Raw genomic sequence first — 13526 nt, 5'->3', positions numbered from 1 at the left:
ATCACCGAAATTGTGAGTTATACATTATTTCTAATTATGTAAATAACTATCAATAAATATATTATTTCAGCTTTTTAGCTAATGAATCACAAATATGTATTTTATTTGTTGTAAGCATCGGTTCGAAGCCACCAGCCAATAGCTCCCGCAACAATACATATGGAATTTCTTCCCAACATTCTACCAGAAGTTTCTTCAAAAATTTCTGGCGGAAATCCTCCGATTTAGCTCCATAATTTCACTTGTAAATCTATAAGAAATTCCTTCGGAAATTCTTCTAGGAACTTCTCCGGGCATTCCTCTCGGAACTCTTCCTTTAATTCCTACGGGATTACTTCCAGGAAATTTTCCGGGAATACCTCCAAACATTCAATAGCGAAATCAACTAGCATTCCAATCTGGAATTCTTTCGGCAATTACTTCAGAATATCCTTCAAGAAATCCTCTAGAAATATCTTCATGAATTTCTTCTGGAATTCGTCCAAGTATATTTCCCCAGAAATTCTTACAGGTATTTTTTCGGGAGTTTCTTCAGGTACTTCTCCAGGAATTCCTTCAGGAATTTCTCCGGGAGATTTTCCGCGGAAATGTACTAGAATTCCTTCCGGACTTCACTCGGAATTTACTCGGATATCTGCCAAGAGTTCTTCCAGAAATTTCTTCGGAACAATCCGCAGAGATTTTCTTCAGCAATTAATCTGGGAATACTTTCAGGATTTCATCTGGGAATTTCTGCATTAATTCCTCCTGGTATTTTTCTGGGAATTCCTTCAGATATTTTTTTCGGAAATTCCTTTAGGAACTTCTCTAAGAATTATTTCAGGACTTCCATGTGGGAATTCCTCCGGAAGTGCTTATGGGAGTTCCTCCGGGAGTTCTTCCAGGAGTTTTTCCAAGAAATTCTCCGGTAATATCTCCAGGAACTTTACAGGGAATTCCTGGACGATAATTGGCAGGAATTGCACGGGAAATGGGATTTTGGAAGTTCCTTCAGAAATATTTTTTCTCTTCCTCTAGGGTATTCTACCGGATGTTCCTCTGAAGTTCCACCAGTAGTTCCTTCGGGAATTCAATCAGGCTTTCTTTCAGGAATTCATTTAGCATTTCTTTAGGCATTTATCTATAAATTCCTCCAGAAGTTCCTCGGAGAATTTCTCTGGGAGTTCTTACAGGAATTCCTCCGGGAAGTTCTTTTAAGAATTGCTCCAGGAGTTCCTCCTGGAATTCTTACGGAAGTTCCTTTGGGAGTTCATCCTAGAATTCTTACGAGAGTTCCTCCAGGATTTCCTACATAATTTCTCCGGAAATTCTTATAGAAAATCCCCCGGGAGTTCCTCCGGAAATTACTCTGGGAGTTCCTTTTCAGAAAAATACCCCGAGAAACTGCAGTTGAAACTCCCGGAGGGATTCTCGTAGAAACTGCTGATGGATCTCCCGGAGGAATTCCCGAAGAAACTGCCGGAGGAGCTCCCGTAAGATCTCCTGTGAGAACTCCCGGAGGAATTTCAGGAGCAACTCCTAGAAAAATTCCTAGAGGACCTCCCGGATGAGCTCCTAGTGAAACTATCGGAAGAACTTCGGGAGAAATTTCCAGCTTAATTTCTGAAGAAAGCCTAAATGATTTCCTGAAAAAAGCCTGAATAATTTCCTGGAATAGCTTCGGGTGGAACTCCCGGGGGAGTTTCCGGAGAAACTCCCGGATGAATTGCTGGTGGAATTCCCGGAGGAACTCTTGAAGGAATTTTCTGGAAGAATTTCTGAAGAAACTCCCGGGAGAATTTTCAAAGGAACCCCGGGGAAACTACCAGAAGTATTCTCGGAAACAAGAGAATTCATCTTATAGACAAATCTCGTCTAGCTGAAACCTTTGTTGGGGTTTGTAGCTGGACCATCATCATCATCAGAGGACCTCCCGGAGAATTCCCTGAGGAGCTCGCAGAGAAATTCTCGGAGGAGCTTCTGGTGGAAAATCTATATAAATTCCTGAAGAAGCCTAATAATAATAAATAAATAAATTCCAATTCTGCCGAAATTCCCGGAAGAATTTTCAGAGGAACTGCCGATAGAACTACCGGAATAATTCTCGAAGGAAATCCTAGAGAAATTCTTGGTGGAAATGCCGGTGGAACTCCTGGGAGAATTCCAGGAGGAATTTTCGGAGAAACTCCTGGGGGATCTCCCAGTGGAAATCTTGAAGTTTTCACCGGAATTCTTTCAGGATTTCATTGCGAATTAATCTAGGAACTCCTCCGAAAATTCCATTGTTGATTTCATTTTCGGTATAATTTCTGTATAAATTTCCGGTGGAATCCTGGAGAAATTCTTTGAAATTTTCACAAGAAATTATTCGAAACAATTCACGGAAAATTTTATGGAATTCGCACAAGAAATTCGAAGATTTTTCGTGAATTTCTTAGGAATGTTTTCTGCGGAATTTCCACGGAATATTCTTATTTTTAAAAATTATGGGAAACAGCACGAAATAATTTGAATTATTGCAGGGAATTCTGCAGAACTTATAAAGAAGTACGTGAAGATTTTCTTGGAGTAAATAATGGTGGAATTTTCGAATCAATTCCCGCAAAGTTTATGGTGGAATTCCTGAAGACACTGCCGAAGATGTTGCTGGAGGCATTCCTAAAGAATCCCTGATAGAATTTCGGATAGAATGCCAGGAGCAATTGTCGAAGGAATTCCTGGATAAAGCTTGCATATTGATTTTTCTGCTTATTTTATAATAAATATTATTTCAGAGAGGATTTGTTTAGAAATTCAGATGTATGGTTCTAGTTTTCTTAAACTTATGGAAGAATGCAGGATTTTTATAATAATTGTTATAGCCGATTTAATATTCTTTCAGAATACTAAGTTCGTTAATATTTTTCTCACTTTATTTAAAAATATCTGATGAATAATAAATCACGCATTTTTAAATCCATTATAGTTTTAATCATTATTGTTTCGATTTGGTTTGGATTTGGTTTCAGGTGTTAATATTCATGTGTTTTTATAAAACTACTATAAAACTACGATTTGGAAGACCAAAAAAGTTGGCCCCCCCCTTCTCGAAATCCTGGCTACGCCCATGAGGGCGCTCAATGTCCAGGGCGACTGGAAGCGATTGGCCCAGGATCGAGTCCAGTGGAGAAGGATACTCCATTCGGCGTAGGTTCATCGAAGAGCTGTAGCCCATCAAGTATCAAGTAAGTGGGCACGTTGTATTCGAGGCATTTCTGCAATACCTGACGAGGCATTTCTGCAATATCAGTACCGCCTGGTACTGCCCCACGAACTCTCTTGCAATTGGTGTTAGTCGGCGGCATATAATTTGGGAGAGTACCTTGTAGGCGGCATTCAGCAATGTGATTGCGCGGTAGTTGCTACAATCCAGCTTATCGCCCTTTTTGTAGATGGGACACACGACACCTTCCATCCACTCCTGCGGCAGAACAGTAGAAGCATAAGTACTAGGGCCCTCCTTAGCCGTGCGGTAAGACGCGCGGCTACAAAACAAGACCATGCTGAGGGTGGCTGGGTTCGATTCCCGGTGCCGGTCTAGGCAATTTTCGGTTAGGAAATTGTCTCGACTTCCCTGGGCATAAAAGTATCATCGTGTTAGCCTCATGATATACGAATGCAAAAATGGTAACTTGGCTTAGAAACCTCGCAGTTAATAACTGTGGAAGTGCTTAATGAACACTAAGCTGCGGGGCGGCTCTGTCCCAGTGTGGGGATGTAATGCCAATAAGAAGAAGAAGATAAGTACTAGAACGCTAGTGGCGCTGTAGTCATTAAAAGTATTTTGCCAAAATATGCTTCCACAAGCCTAACTTGTCGGTTTGTTATCCATAATGTTGTAGTGCATGTTTTGTTTCATTACCAACATTGGTTTGACACTTCTCGCTTAACTTTTGAAAAGGTCCTAAGTAACATTTTTTTCATGATTTAATTTGAGTATTGCAATCAACAGATTAACATGAAATACGTTGATTGCATTATTCAGATTAAATCATGAAAAAAATGTTACTTAGGACCTTTTGAAAAGTTAAGCGAGACTTGCTTTGACACCGCTACTTTGGCTGCCAGATCAAAGTGACCTAGATGTTAGTCACGTGAACAGGAACGACATTAGCAATCTAATACTTATGCATCTACTGGCAGAACCTCATCCTCCCAAACCTCCCATCACCCAGTGCAGCGCTCTAGCCAGCTCTCTTGGTAGTTGGTCAACTCCAGGGGCTTTGTTGTTTTTCAGCCGGCCGATCTCCTCCTGAATTTCCTGGAGATTCGGAGCCGGAAGTCGCATGTTAATTACCATACCGTCACCGTTGTCCGCCATATCACCATTTAGGTGCTCTTCGTAGTGCTGCTGCCACCTTTGGATCAGCTCACGCTCGTTTGTAAGAAGGTTTCCGTGTATGTCCTTACACATATCGGGCTGTGGCACGTGGCCCTTATGCAACGTACACACCAGTCAAGCAGTTGGACGAACATTGACTCCGCCCCCAAGAAAACGCTTCGGTTGCTGCTTTGTTTGAACGTGTGTGAAGTTGTTCGAACAACCATTTGACAGTTGGGGGCTCGGTTGGAAAAAAATAAAACGGTTTGATTTTGGTTTGAGTTGTCGGGGGTGGGGTCAAGGTTCGCCGAACATGTTTGAGCATTTGTAGTGAAGTTGAACAAACCCCCATATATTTTTTGATGGTTGGTGCTCAAGTTAGCGTTTCGGTCGTTCGTGTGTGATATTGATGGTCGAATAAATTGATTGTTCGTGCCGCTGTTGGTAAAACTTGATGGATGTTGGAACAAACGAGATGTGGAGTCAATGTTGGTCAAACTGCTTGACCGTCTGTACGTTCCATTACGTGAACGGTTCAACTTCTCATAGAATTTTCGTGCGTTACTAGCGCGGTACAGTTCCTCCGTCTCTTCGCGGTCTCGGTCTTCCTGCTGGCGCTTTTTCCTCCGAAAAATCGAGTTTTGTCTGTTCCGCGCCCGTTTGTATCGTGCCTCGTTCGCCCTCGTGCGGTGTTGCAGCAATCTCGCCCATGCTGCATTCAAAACATATAAAAATCTCATTTTGGCCAAAAATGTCAATTAAGCAGGTTAAAAAAAACTTTAACCACCCTCCTAGATTCTATTTTGCAGAATCAATTTATTTATGTATTCATTTATTTCGTCAACCGGCGTAAACTATACATATTCAATATAATGTTTTTTTTTCCTTAATGCAGGTTTGAACCCATCAAGATAGCTGAATGATATGTTACATGCTGCTAGTACGAAGATAGTATTATTTTAATGTTTTATAGTGAAGAAAGTGTCAACATCATGTACTGGAAATTCGGCCAGCACCAGCTCAACTATTCCGATGCAACATTTTGGCTAAAAACTCTTCCAACAACTGACATTGATAAAGTTGACAACCCTTCACAGCAATTTCCAAGAAACCAGCTGCAGCAAACATCGTTAGCAATTATTCCGGTAATGTGTCCCCTCCAAAAAGCCACTTCTCAACCGTCATTAAAATTTCATTCCATTTTCTCAAATCCATCCCGGGCTGAAACTCATTTTAATAAACATCCCTCCTGTGTCCCCAACTTCACCCGCCTGACGCAATCTGGAGCAGCCGTGATGCATCACGCAATCTTACCGATTTTGAGGTGAGTTTTTCTCTATTCCCTTGGCGTCAACAACAGCTACCGACTGGTCGCATTTTGGAAATTGGAAGAGACAACCTCGCCGCAACTATTTCGCTCAGATTGAAACCATAAGCTGAAGCATCCGCCGTACAGAGTGGTTCCCGGTTATACTTTGGGAAATATCATTAAAATTAAATTCATTGTAGAAAGGGTTCACCCCTTCACCACCTCATCGCCATTCGAAAGGGAGAAGTTAGGGCTGTATTCTTATAATCACCTGACGAATGTTCCTGACGTGGGACTTGTGTTTCATAGTTAGAAGGCAAAGGACGGTTCATGCATATAATGCGATAGGGATGAAAATTATGGTTCGATCGTTATGATTAGACGAGAAGGTGGATGTATGACAATAACAATAATTGTGCCCTTCTGAAGGAAAGGATTTTCGGCCCTTGACCTGAAGAGGGTGCTTCAGGTTTATATTGTTATATTATAATATATTTTCTTCAGTTTCAGAATTAACGCATTATTGACTACATAACCAATCTATTTTTATTTTTATACATTAGAATAACGTAAAGGTTGACGAAATAAATGAATAAATAAATAAATTTATTCTGCCAAAACCACCCTAGTTAAAGCTTCTTTTTGCAAAGAGCAAGCAAAAAATGTTATGAAAAGTTATTTTGTTATAGCTCATCATATAAAATAGTGGAAAATTCATTCGTAGAACTGTCAAATAAGTATTGGCAGTTCATATGAGTACCCCAAAAAATACAAGGACACTTCTCAAGAAACATTCCAATAAATTATATGTTTCCACTTTAAACTGTGAAATAACCTTCCTTTTTTATCCCCGTTCCAGGAGACATGGAAGTAAGAACATGTGGAGAGAATCTCCCTATCAACGACTGCAAAAGTGCTAATAAAATCGACTACTGCTACTGCAGCGTGGATTTGTGCAACAGCCTTAAGCGGACCCAAATTCGGCGCGAGATAGAAGATTCACAACTTGGTGGCCTATCTGAGCACCTTAGACAGCAGCACAATAGCGACGATGAGGACCTAACCGAGTCGTCCGGCATGGAAGATTCCCAGGAAAAGCACCGAACTATCATCGGTGGTCACAACACCCATCGGACGATTCAAAACGGAAGCAACAACCACAACCGACACAGCGATAATCGGTACGAAACGACGCAAGTTGTTATGACGCTGAAACCGATTTCCACCCCAGGTTCCAGTGAAAGGAGAAACTCCAGTAACGAAGGAGATTCGAGTGTTAAAAGTGGTAGTAGCTCGCGGTGGATCGGAGGTTTTAGTATTGCGATAAATGGTTGGATCGCACTGGTGCTAATTGGTGCCTCGATGTGGCGGTTTGTCAGTAGTAAAGGTTTCGTAAAATTAGTTTAATTTAATTGGATGCAAATTCGTGATGCTTGTATGATTTGATAGACTTTAATCAAGTATGCAAATCAGTTGGGGCGTTCAGTGATGCCAATAGACTTCTATGCAAATAGGCTCATTGCATAAGGTGTGACGAACTTATAGCGCTATGGCTTTGCTACAACTTTGTGTAACATTAACTTTTGTTATGTTTTATCGCTACTACAGCAGCTATATTGCCCATAGTCATATATTAGTCCCTGGTATTTTCATAGTGCAGTGTCATTGATGTGGTTGATTCGTGACATGTACTTCGGTAGCCATTTAATTTGGATGCCCTAGCTGCAGATTTCAAATTTATTCACTTACGCAATCAATCAATGAATCCCCTTAATTTAGTCACTATCTATTGGGAAATAAGGGTGCTTTCTACTAAAACAGAATTGATATTTAACATGAGAAACTAGCAATATTGCAATCCAATCAGTAATCAGTATTTACAAAGAAATCTCTCCAGTGTATTTTAACCATTTCGGGATGGATGGGTCATTTATGCCAAGCGTTTTAGATTGGCTGTGTAAAATCACAGAAGAGAGCTAGGTGCTCGCTTTCTTCAGCAAAGTTGTTCATCAGGATGCTGGCTTTACAGGAAAAATATTGGAGGTCAAGTGTAACTATACCCTGAAGACCCAGATGTGCGACACTTTGGGAAGCTTTCGCTTCTGAGAGCATGCAAATGAATCAGATATATTTTAGTCCTATACCGCATCGTATGATAATTTTGAACACTCTATGAGGTTAAATCATCTTGAACGTCAAGCCCGTGATCAATTTTCAGGAATACGAGATGCTCAAGGTTCTCCAAAACGTTCTCTAGTTCATCCCATCGTATCTACCAAATCAACCACGACTTTTGCAATGTCCTCATCGTCTGTATATACCCAATCCAGGTCAATGAGAATATGCGCACCATGTAAACCAAATGCTATTTAATACGATATGTTCAAGGTACTTCAAAACGTTCTCGAGTTGAGCTCACGGTATACACCAGATCAACCAAGGCTCATCCAATGTCATCATCATCGTCATATACCTATTCCCGAGCAGGAAAACTTGGCTCAATAATACCTAATGGTGTTATTGATACCATACTCTGTTATGAACTAGCTCTGCATAAGCGGTAAAATACCAAAGAAATAATACCAAAAATTAATATGCACAATACTTGAGTCATAACATACTCTGTTATTAAATTCTATTTCAATACCAAATACATAACATATTATTATTCGTTTGGTATTGAAATACCTAAACATGTTATGCCTCAAATATTCTGCATATAAGTTTTTGGTATTTTACCTCTTATGCAAGGCTAGTTCATACCAATTTCTGTTATCGAGGTCGTCGCTCCGGCTCCAGTTAGGGTGCCAATGAAAATGACATTTTCGAATTCCAAAAAACTACATTGCTCACAAGTTTCATTACCCCGAAATATGACCCCATGCAAAATTTGAGCTCAATCGGACATGATTTAGGGATATCAGAGAAAAAATCTTTTTTTTTTCCAAAAATAAATTTGAAGTAACATTAGATCTCCATGTTTCAGGCATTTTTAAATCATTTGGCATCAAAACATAAATTCGATTTTCCACCATTGGGGGCATTGGAAAAAATTTTATGAGTAAAAATTTTAAAACTTTGATGAGTTTTAGGCATCTCTAATTCATGTCCGATTGAGCTCAAATTGCATGAACAAATATTTTTATTAGGGGTAAATGGGGCAATACGGCCAGTTCCCATAATTTCCGGCGAACGAAAATTGCACCATTCGATGTGTCGTGAATTTTCACTTGAGGAAGGATATTTCTCTGCCGCAGCATGGAGCCGCAATAAATAAGTACCTTTTTGGGTCGCTTTTTCACCACTGTGCATTTCATTGGCACCCTAATCAAAAAGCGTATGCGCATAATGTAAACCCAACTTTCTCGAATACGAGATGTTCGAGGTATTCCAAATCGTTCTCGAGTTCAGCCCACGTTATCTACCAGATCAACCAAAGCTTTTGCAACGTCCTCATCATCGTCATATACTCAATCCGGTTCAAAAAACATATTCGCACCATGTAAACTGAATTTTCTTGAATACGAGCTGTTCAAGGTACTCCAAAACGTTCTCGGGTTCAGCCCACGGTATCTACCAGATCAACCAAGTCTTTGGCAATACCCTCATGATCAGAATATACCCAATCTGGTTCAATAAGTATATGAGCATAATGTAAACTAAATTTTCATGGTACGAGTCTAAGTTATGTATGTTTTATCAATGAACTTAAGTATAATTATGTGAACTCATGTGGTGCTCTTATTTTCTAATATGACATCAGCATCTAGTCGAAAAGGTTTTGTATTTCGCAATTCAATTTTCTCTATGCGTTGCCACATAACTCACGCACGTCACCACGAGTAGAAGATGTAATATTTGCTGCAACAAGTTAAATTATAATACAAAAGAACATTCTTTCATGAGCGTCAGTTAGAAATTCTTAGCGACAAAAAAAAATCAGAAGTAATAGTTTTGATAATATTTATGGAATGACTGAAGAATGAATTCATGAAGGATTTTTCTAATAAAATTAAAACGAAATACTTCGGTAGAACTTTTTTTTATTTCACAGTGGAATCAAGAATTAAGAACCGTTTCAGCAGCATTATTGTGAAAATGTTTAAGTCTATCAAATCACAAGCATCACTACAAAGGTTTTGATTTCTACAAGCATTGTTTCCCACAAAAATCAGAAAAAAATGGAAGAAATGTATTTATTATTGCAACTGTGATGGTGCTTTACTGATGCTTCAAAAGCACACCAGACACAAACAAAAAATAATTCCTTTTAGTTCAATAAGTATTTTATCTATATTTGCTACAGTTAATCGAAATAAGTTCGGATGAATTAAAATGCTCATTTATGTTAGTTCAATTTTTGTAGAAACAGTACACATGTATTTACTAAGGCTCTTTCTAGTTGAATCAATACCTGATTATTGGCTTCGGTTCTGCGGAGAACATTCTGAACAATCCCTATTAATCTGCAATTTACGGGATCTGCAAATACCTTGCTCGAAATGAAAATGACTACAGAAGGATCGCAGTCCAGACTGTAAATCGACTGAAGTAAAAACGACCCATGAAAATAGAAAAATTTCCATAGAAAATTCAGAAATTGCTGATAAACCATAAGGGTGCAGGTAATTACTAAATGTAAAACCAATAATGGAACATTTGCAAAGACAGGTGTTATTTTTTTCGACAAACAATTACATGATATTAGGGTAACCGTATCCTTAGCGTAGGTAGTGGGGTTTTAATGAGATTTATTTATACACCTTACGATGGTTTTAGTTGATGCATCTTGCTTTTAATATCCTGTCGAATACAACTTATCCTAAGATGTCGCCCGAAAAACAATTGAAAATATGATTGTCTCCCTTGCACCTATAGTGGTGGAACTGTTCCAATAGTGGCGAGTCTCATAAGAAATCAATGGATAGCACTACTATGTTAACCAAAATTAATGTTTACCGTCACTAAAGGAACACACTGTTCCACACCCATTAGTGGTGCAAGTGATATTTGCTAGTTGTTGATGTTGAATAACACCAATTTAATTTTTGTTAGCAAATTTATTAGTTTATTTATTAGCTAGGGTATTAAAACTTAAAATTTCCCATAATTATAAAATTTAAAAAAATATTTTCTTTTGATGATCTACTAATACCTCCACTTTTGGTACCGTTACCCTAGCAGTTTTTAAGGTAAAAATGCAATTGAAAAAGGTGAAATGCTCTCAATAAAATCTAAATTCTTCATTTAATAGTTACAAAAGTTTGAATATATTTTTTCTATAAAAAAAAAGTTTAAAAAAACAATGACGAATAGGAAATACGAAAACTATAAGAAAGCAATAAAGCTATGGATTGTTTTCCTTAGTGGACTTATTTTTGTCAAAGACGATACCCATTGATAAATACCCAATTTCATTTTCTTTCCTGTTTTTATTTTCAACTAGTTCACCCGGCAGACGTTGACCTGCATAGTAGACGATAAAGCGCGTTGTGAACTGCCCATACGAAATTTCCATACAAATCATAATTTTGGTTTTTACTATTTTCTCAACTTTTCCTGTGGTTTTCGCATGAGAAAATATCTTATAAACCCGTCGGAAACGATAACGAACATGTTTGCTGAAGAAATGAAAAAAATCCATCCAGCCGTTTTTGAGTTATGCGGATACGAACACAGACCATTTCATTTTTATAATATAGAATTAGGTTTTTTAGGGGTATTGAGATTATTACATAACTTGAATCTATTATTAAAACTAAGCTTAATTCCAAAATTTCATGAATTTTCGTACACGGGAAATATTTTAAATCAATTTAGAAAAACCTAATAATTTCGCGTATTGAACCAACCCGGGAGCAACTTGACATAATATGTAGTACAATGTCAATGTACCCCGAAATTTTGGTCCGGGTGGTCCTGTCAAACTCGAGTTTAATCGAATCATTTCACGAATAGGGCGAAAATGGAATTAATGTGCAATGCAGAAAAAAGGTAATTGAAAATCCATCTAAACTTGAATTCTTCAAAGGAGAATGGGGCTTCCGTAGCTGCGTAGTAAGATGACCACCTTCAGGTTGTTGGGGCCGATTACCAAAACATTTCTGGTGGGTGTATTTTCTCGGATAACGGTTTATCGGTTTATCGTTCTGCGGGAATGTCACATAATTTGAAAATTTATTTAAATTTTGAAGGCAGACAATTTTATATTAGGTTTGGTTCCCGGGATCCCGGGAAATAAAAAAAAACTCTCGAAACTAATTCAAAATCGTAGTTTGAATTTTGTCGTAAAATAAGATTTTTAAAATATACATTCGACATCAGGGAGGCTTGCTATTTTGTCCTCAAATGATGAAAGAGTTGTTGAAAGCTTGAGAACGTTTTTGTTCAGTTCGGAAAGCGTGAACTCCTTCTACAAAACATTCGCCATGTCATAAGTATCATAATCTGCTCTGGCTCAAGAGTAAGATCTGCAGTGTCCTGATGAGCTCCACTATGTGCTACTTTTCCATAGTTTTTTCAAAAACTTTTTCAGGTTGTATCCACATTTTTTTTACAGTTTTTGGACAATGACGGCTTTGAGAGATTCTCTTCTCTTCTATTATCGCCAAAATATTCCTAACATCAACTATTCTTATACTCGACGACTGTTTTTTAGTGCTAGAATCTTCTGGTCAACTTTGAAGCATAAACCATTTTTATTCATGTACGTCCACTTGAACTTAATATTTAAAGCAGATGAATGAAATATTTGAAATGAGTTCTTCCATTCGAAATAAAAAAAAGAACTTTCAGGTGAGTGCTTGATTGTCGTTCTGTAATGATCCTGACTATAATTTTTTTTCAGTCAAACTTTGCTTGAAATGCCGAACAGCACCTAAAACGCATCAAATTGTAAAAGTTTTGCGAGTATTTGTTGTAAGACAGTTGTAATGATCGCATACCTAACATCTGTTTTCCATCAAGATCTGTTAGCCCACCCAAAATATTCAAATGAAATATTTCAGAAATATCGCAAAATACAAACGAGTCTTCGGAATATGAGACTGTTCGGGAATTTAATCAAAAAGGATTGAAGGTCTTAAAAAACCTTTGACAATAATAGGACAAACCAACCAAACCAAAGCGGTCACTGCTATTGCCTGAATATCTGCTAACATTGGTAGCTCTGCTGTTTCACCACAGACACTAAATTTTTAATTCGACTTCACAACGCTTACCGACGTTTTAGCCTACTGAATAAACAAACAATAGATACAAACTGGTTCTTATGATTATGTAACATTTTCAGTTATAACTTGAATTTTTAGACTTCAAAAGTTAAATAAATAGTGAGATGATGCTAGTAAAAAAATGTAATCGATACCCCAAAATCCGTTATCATAAAATTTAAAAAAAAATAAGACAATTATTACAATAAGAATTAGCATGTTCATTTCCCGGGAAATTCGGGAATCTGATACATAAATCCCTTACTTACTAACTTATGGATCCTGTACACCTCCGGTGGTGCAAAGGGCCGACTTGAAAGATCTCCATCCTGAGCGATGCCCGGCTATCGCTTTAACCTGTTGCCAGGTTAGATTTCGGTCGACTTCTTTTATTTCTTTATTGAGGCTTCGCCGCCATGAGCCTCTGGGTCTGCCTCTGCTGCGATGTCCCGCTGGGTTCCAGTCTAATGCTTGCTTACAGATTTCGTTTCCGCCCCTACGTAGAGTGTGGCCGACCCAGCCCCACTTCCGGTCCCGAATTTCTGTTGCTATCGGCCTCTGGTGACAACGACGATGGAGCTCATTGTTTGAGATCCAGTTGTGAGGCCACCAGGCCCGAATTATATACCGCAGGCATCTGTTAATGAACACCTGCAGCCGTTGAGTG

At 38.5% G+C, this 13526-nt stretch overlaps 1 protein-coding gene across 2 annotated transcripts in view; it reads left to right on the top strand.

Moving 5' to 3' along the window:
• Nucleotides 1-11314, top strand: part of LOC134226751 (uncharacterized) — a 392985-nt gene extending 381671 nt beyond the window's left edge. For both annotated transcript variants that reach the window (XM_062707720.1, XM_062707721.1), the window contains exon 4: nt 6508-11314. In XM_062707720.1, coding sequence (XP_062563704.1) covers nt 6508-7055 — 548 coding nt within the window. In that variant the 3' untranslated portion in view covers nt 7056-11314. The remainder of the gene's footprint in view (nt 1-6507) is intronic.
• Nucleotides 11315-13526: the final 2212 nt, after the last annotated feature.

Source organism: Armigeres subalbatus, chromosome 3, assembly GCF_024139115.2.
Source record: "Armigeres subalbatus isolate Guangzhou_Male chromosome 3, GZ_Asu_2, whole genome shotgun sequence".
Classification (NCBI taxonomy): Eukaryota; Metazoa; Arthropoda; class Insecta; order Diptera; family Culicidae; genus Armigeres; species Armigeres subalbatus.
The sequence above is the reverse complement of the archived record's forward strand: the minus strand, read 5'-3'. Positions and strand labels throughout refer to the sequence as shown.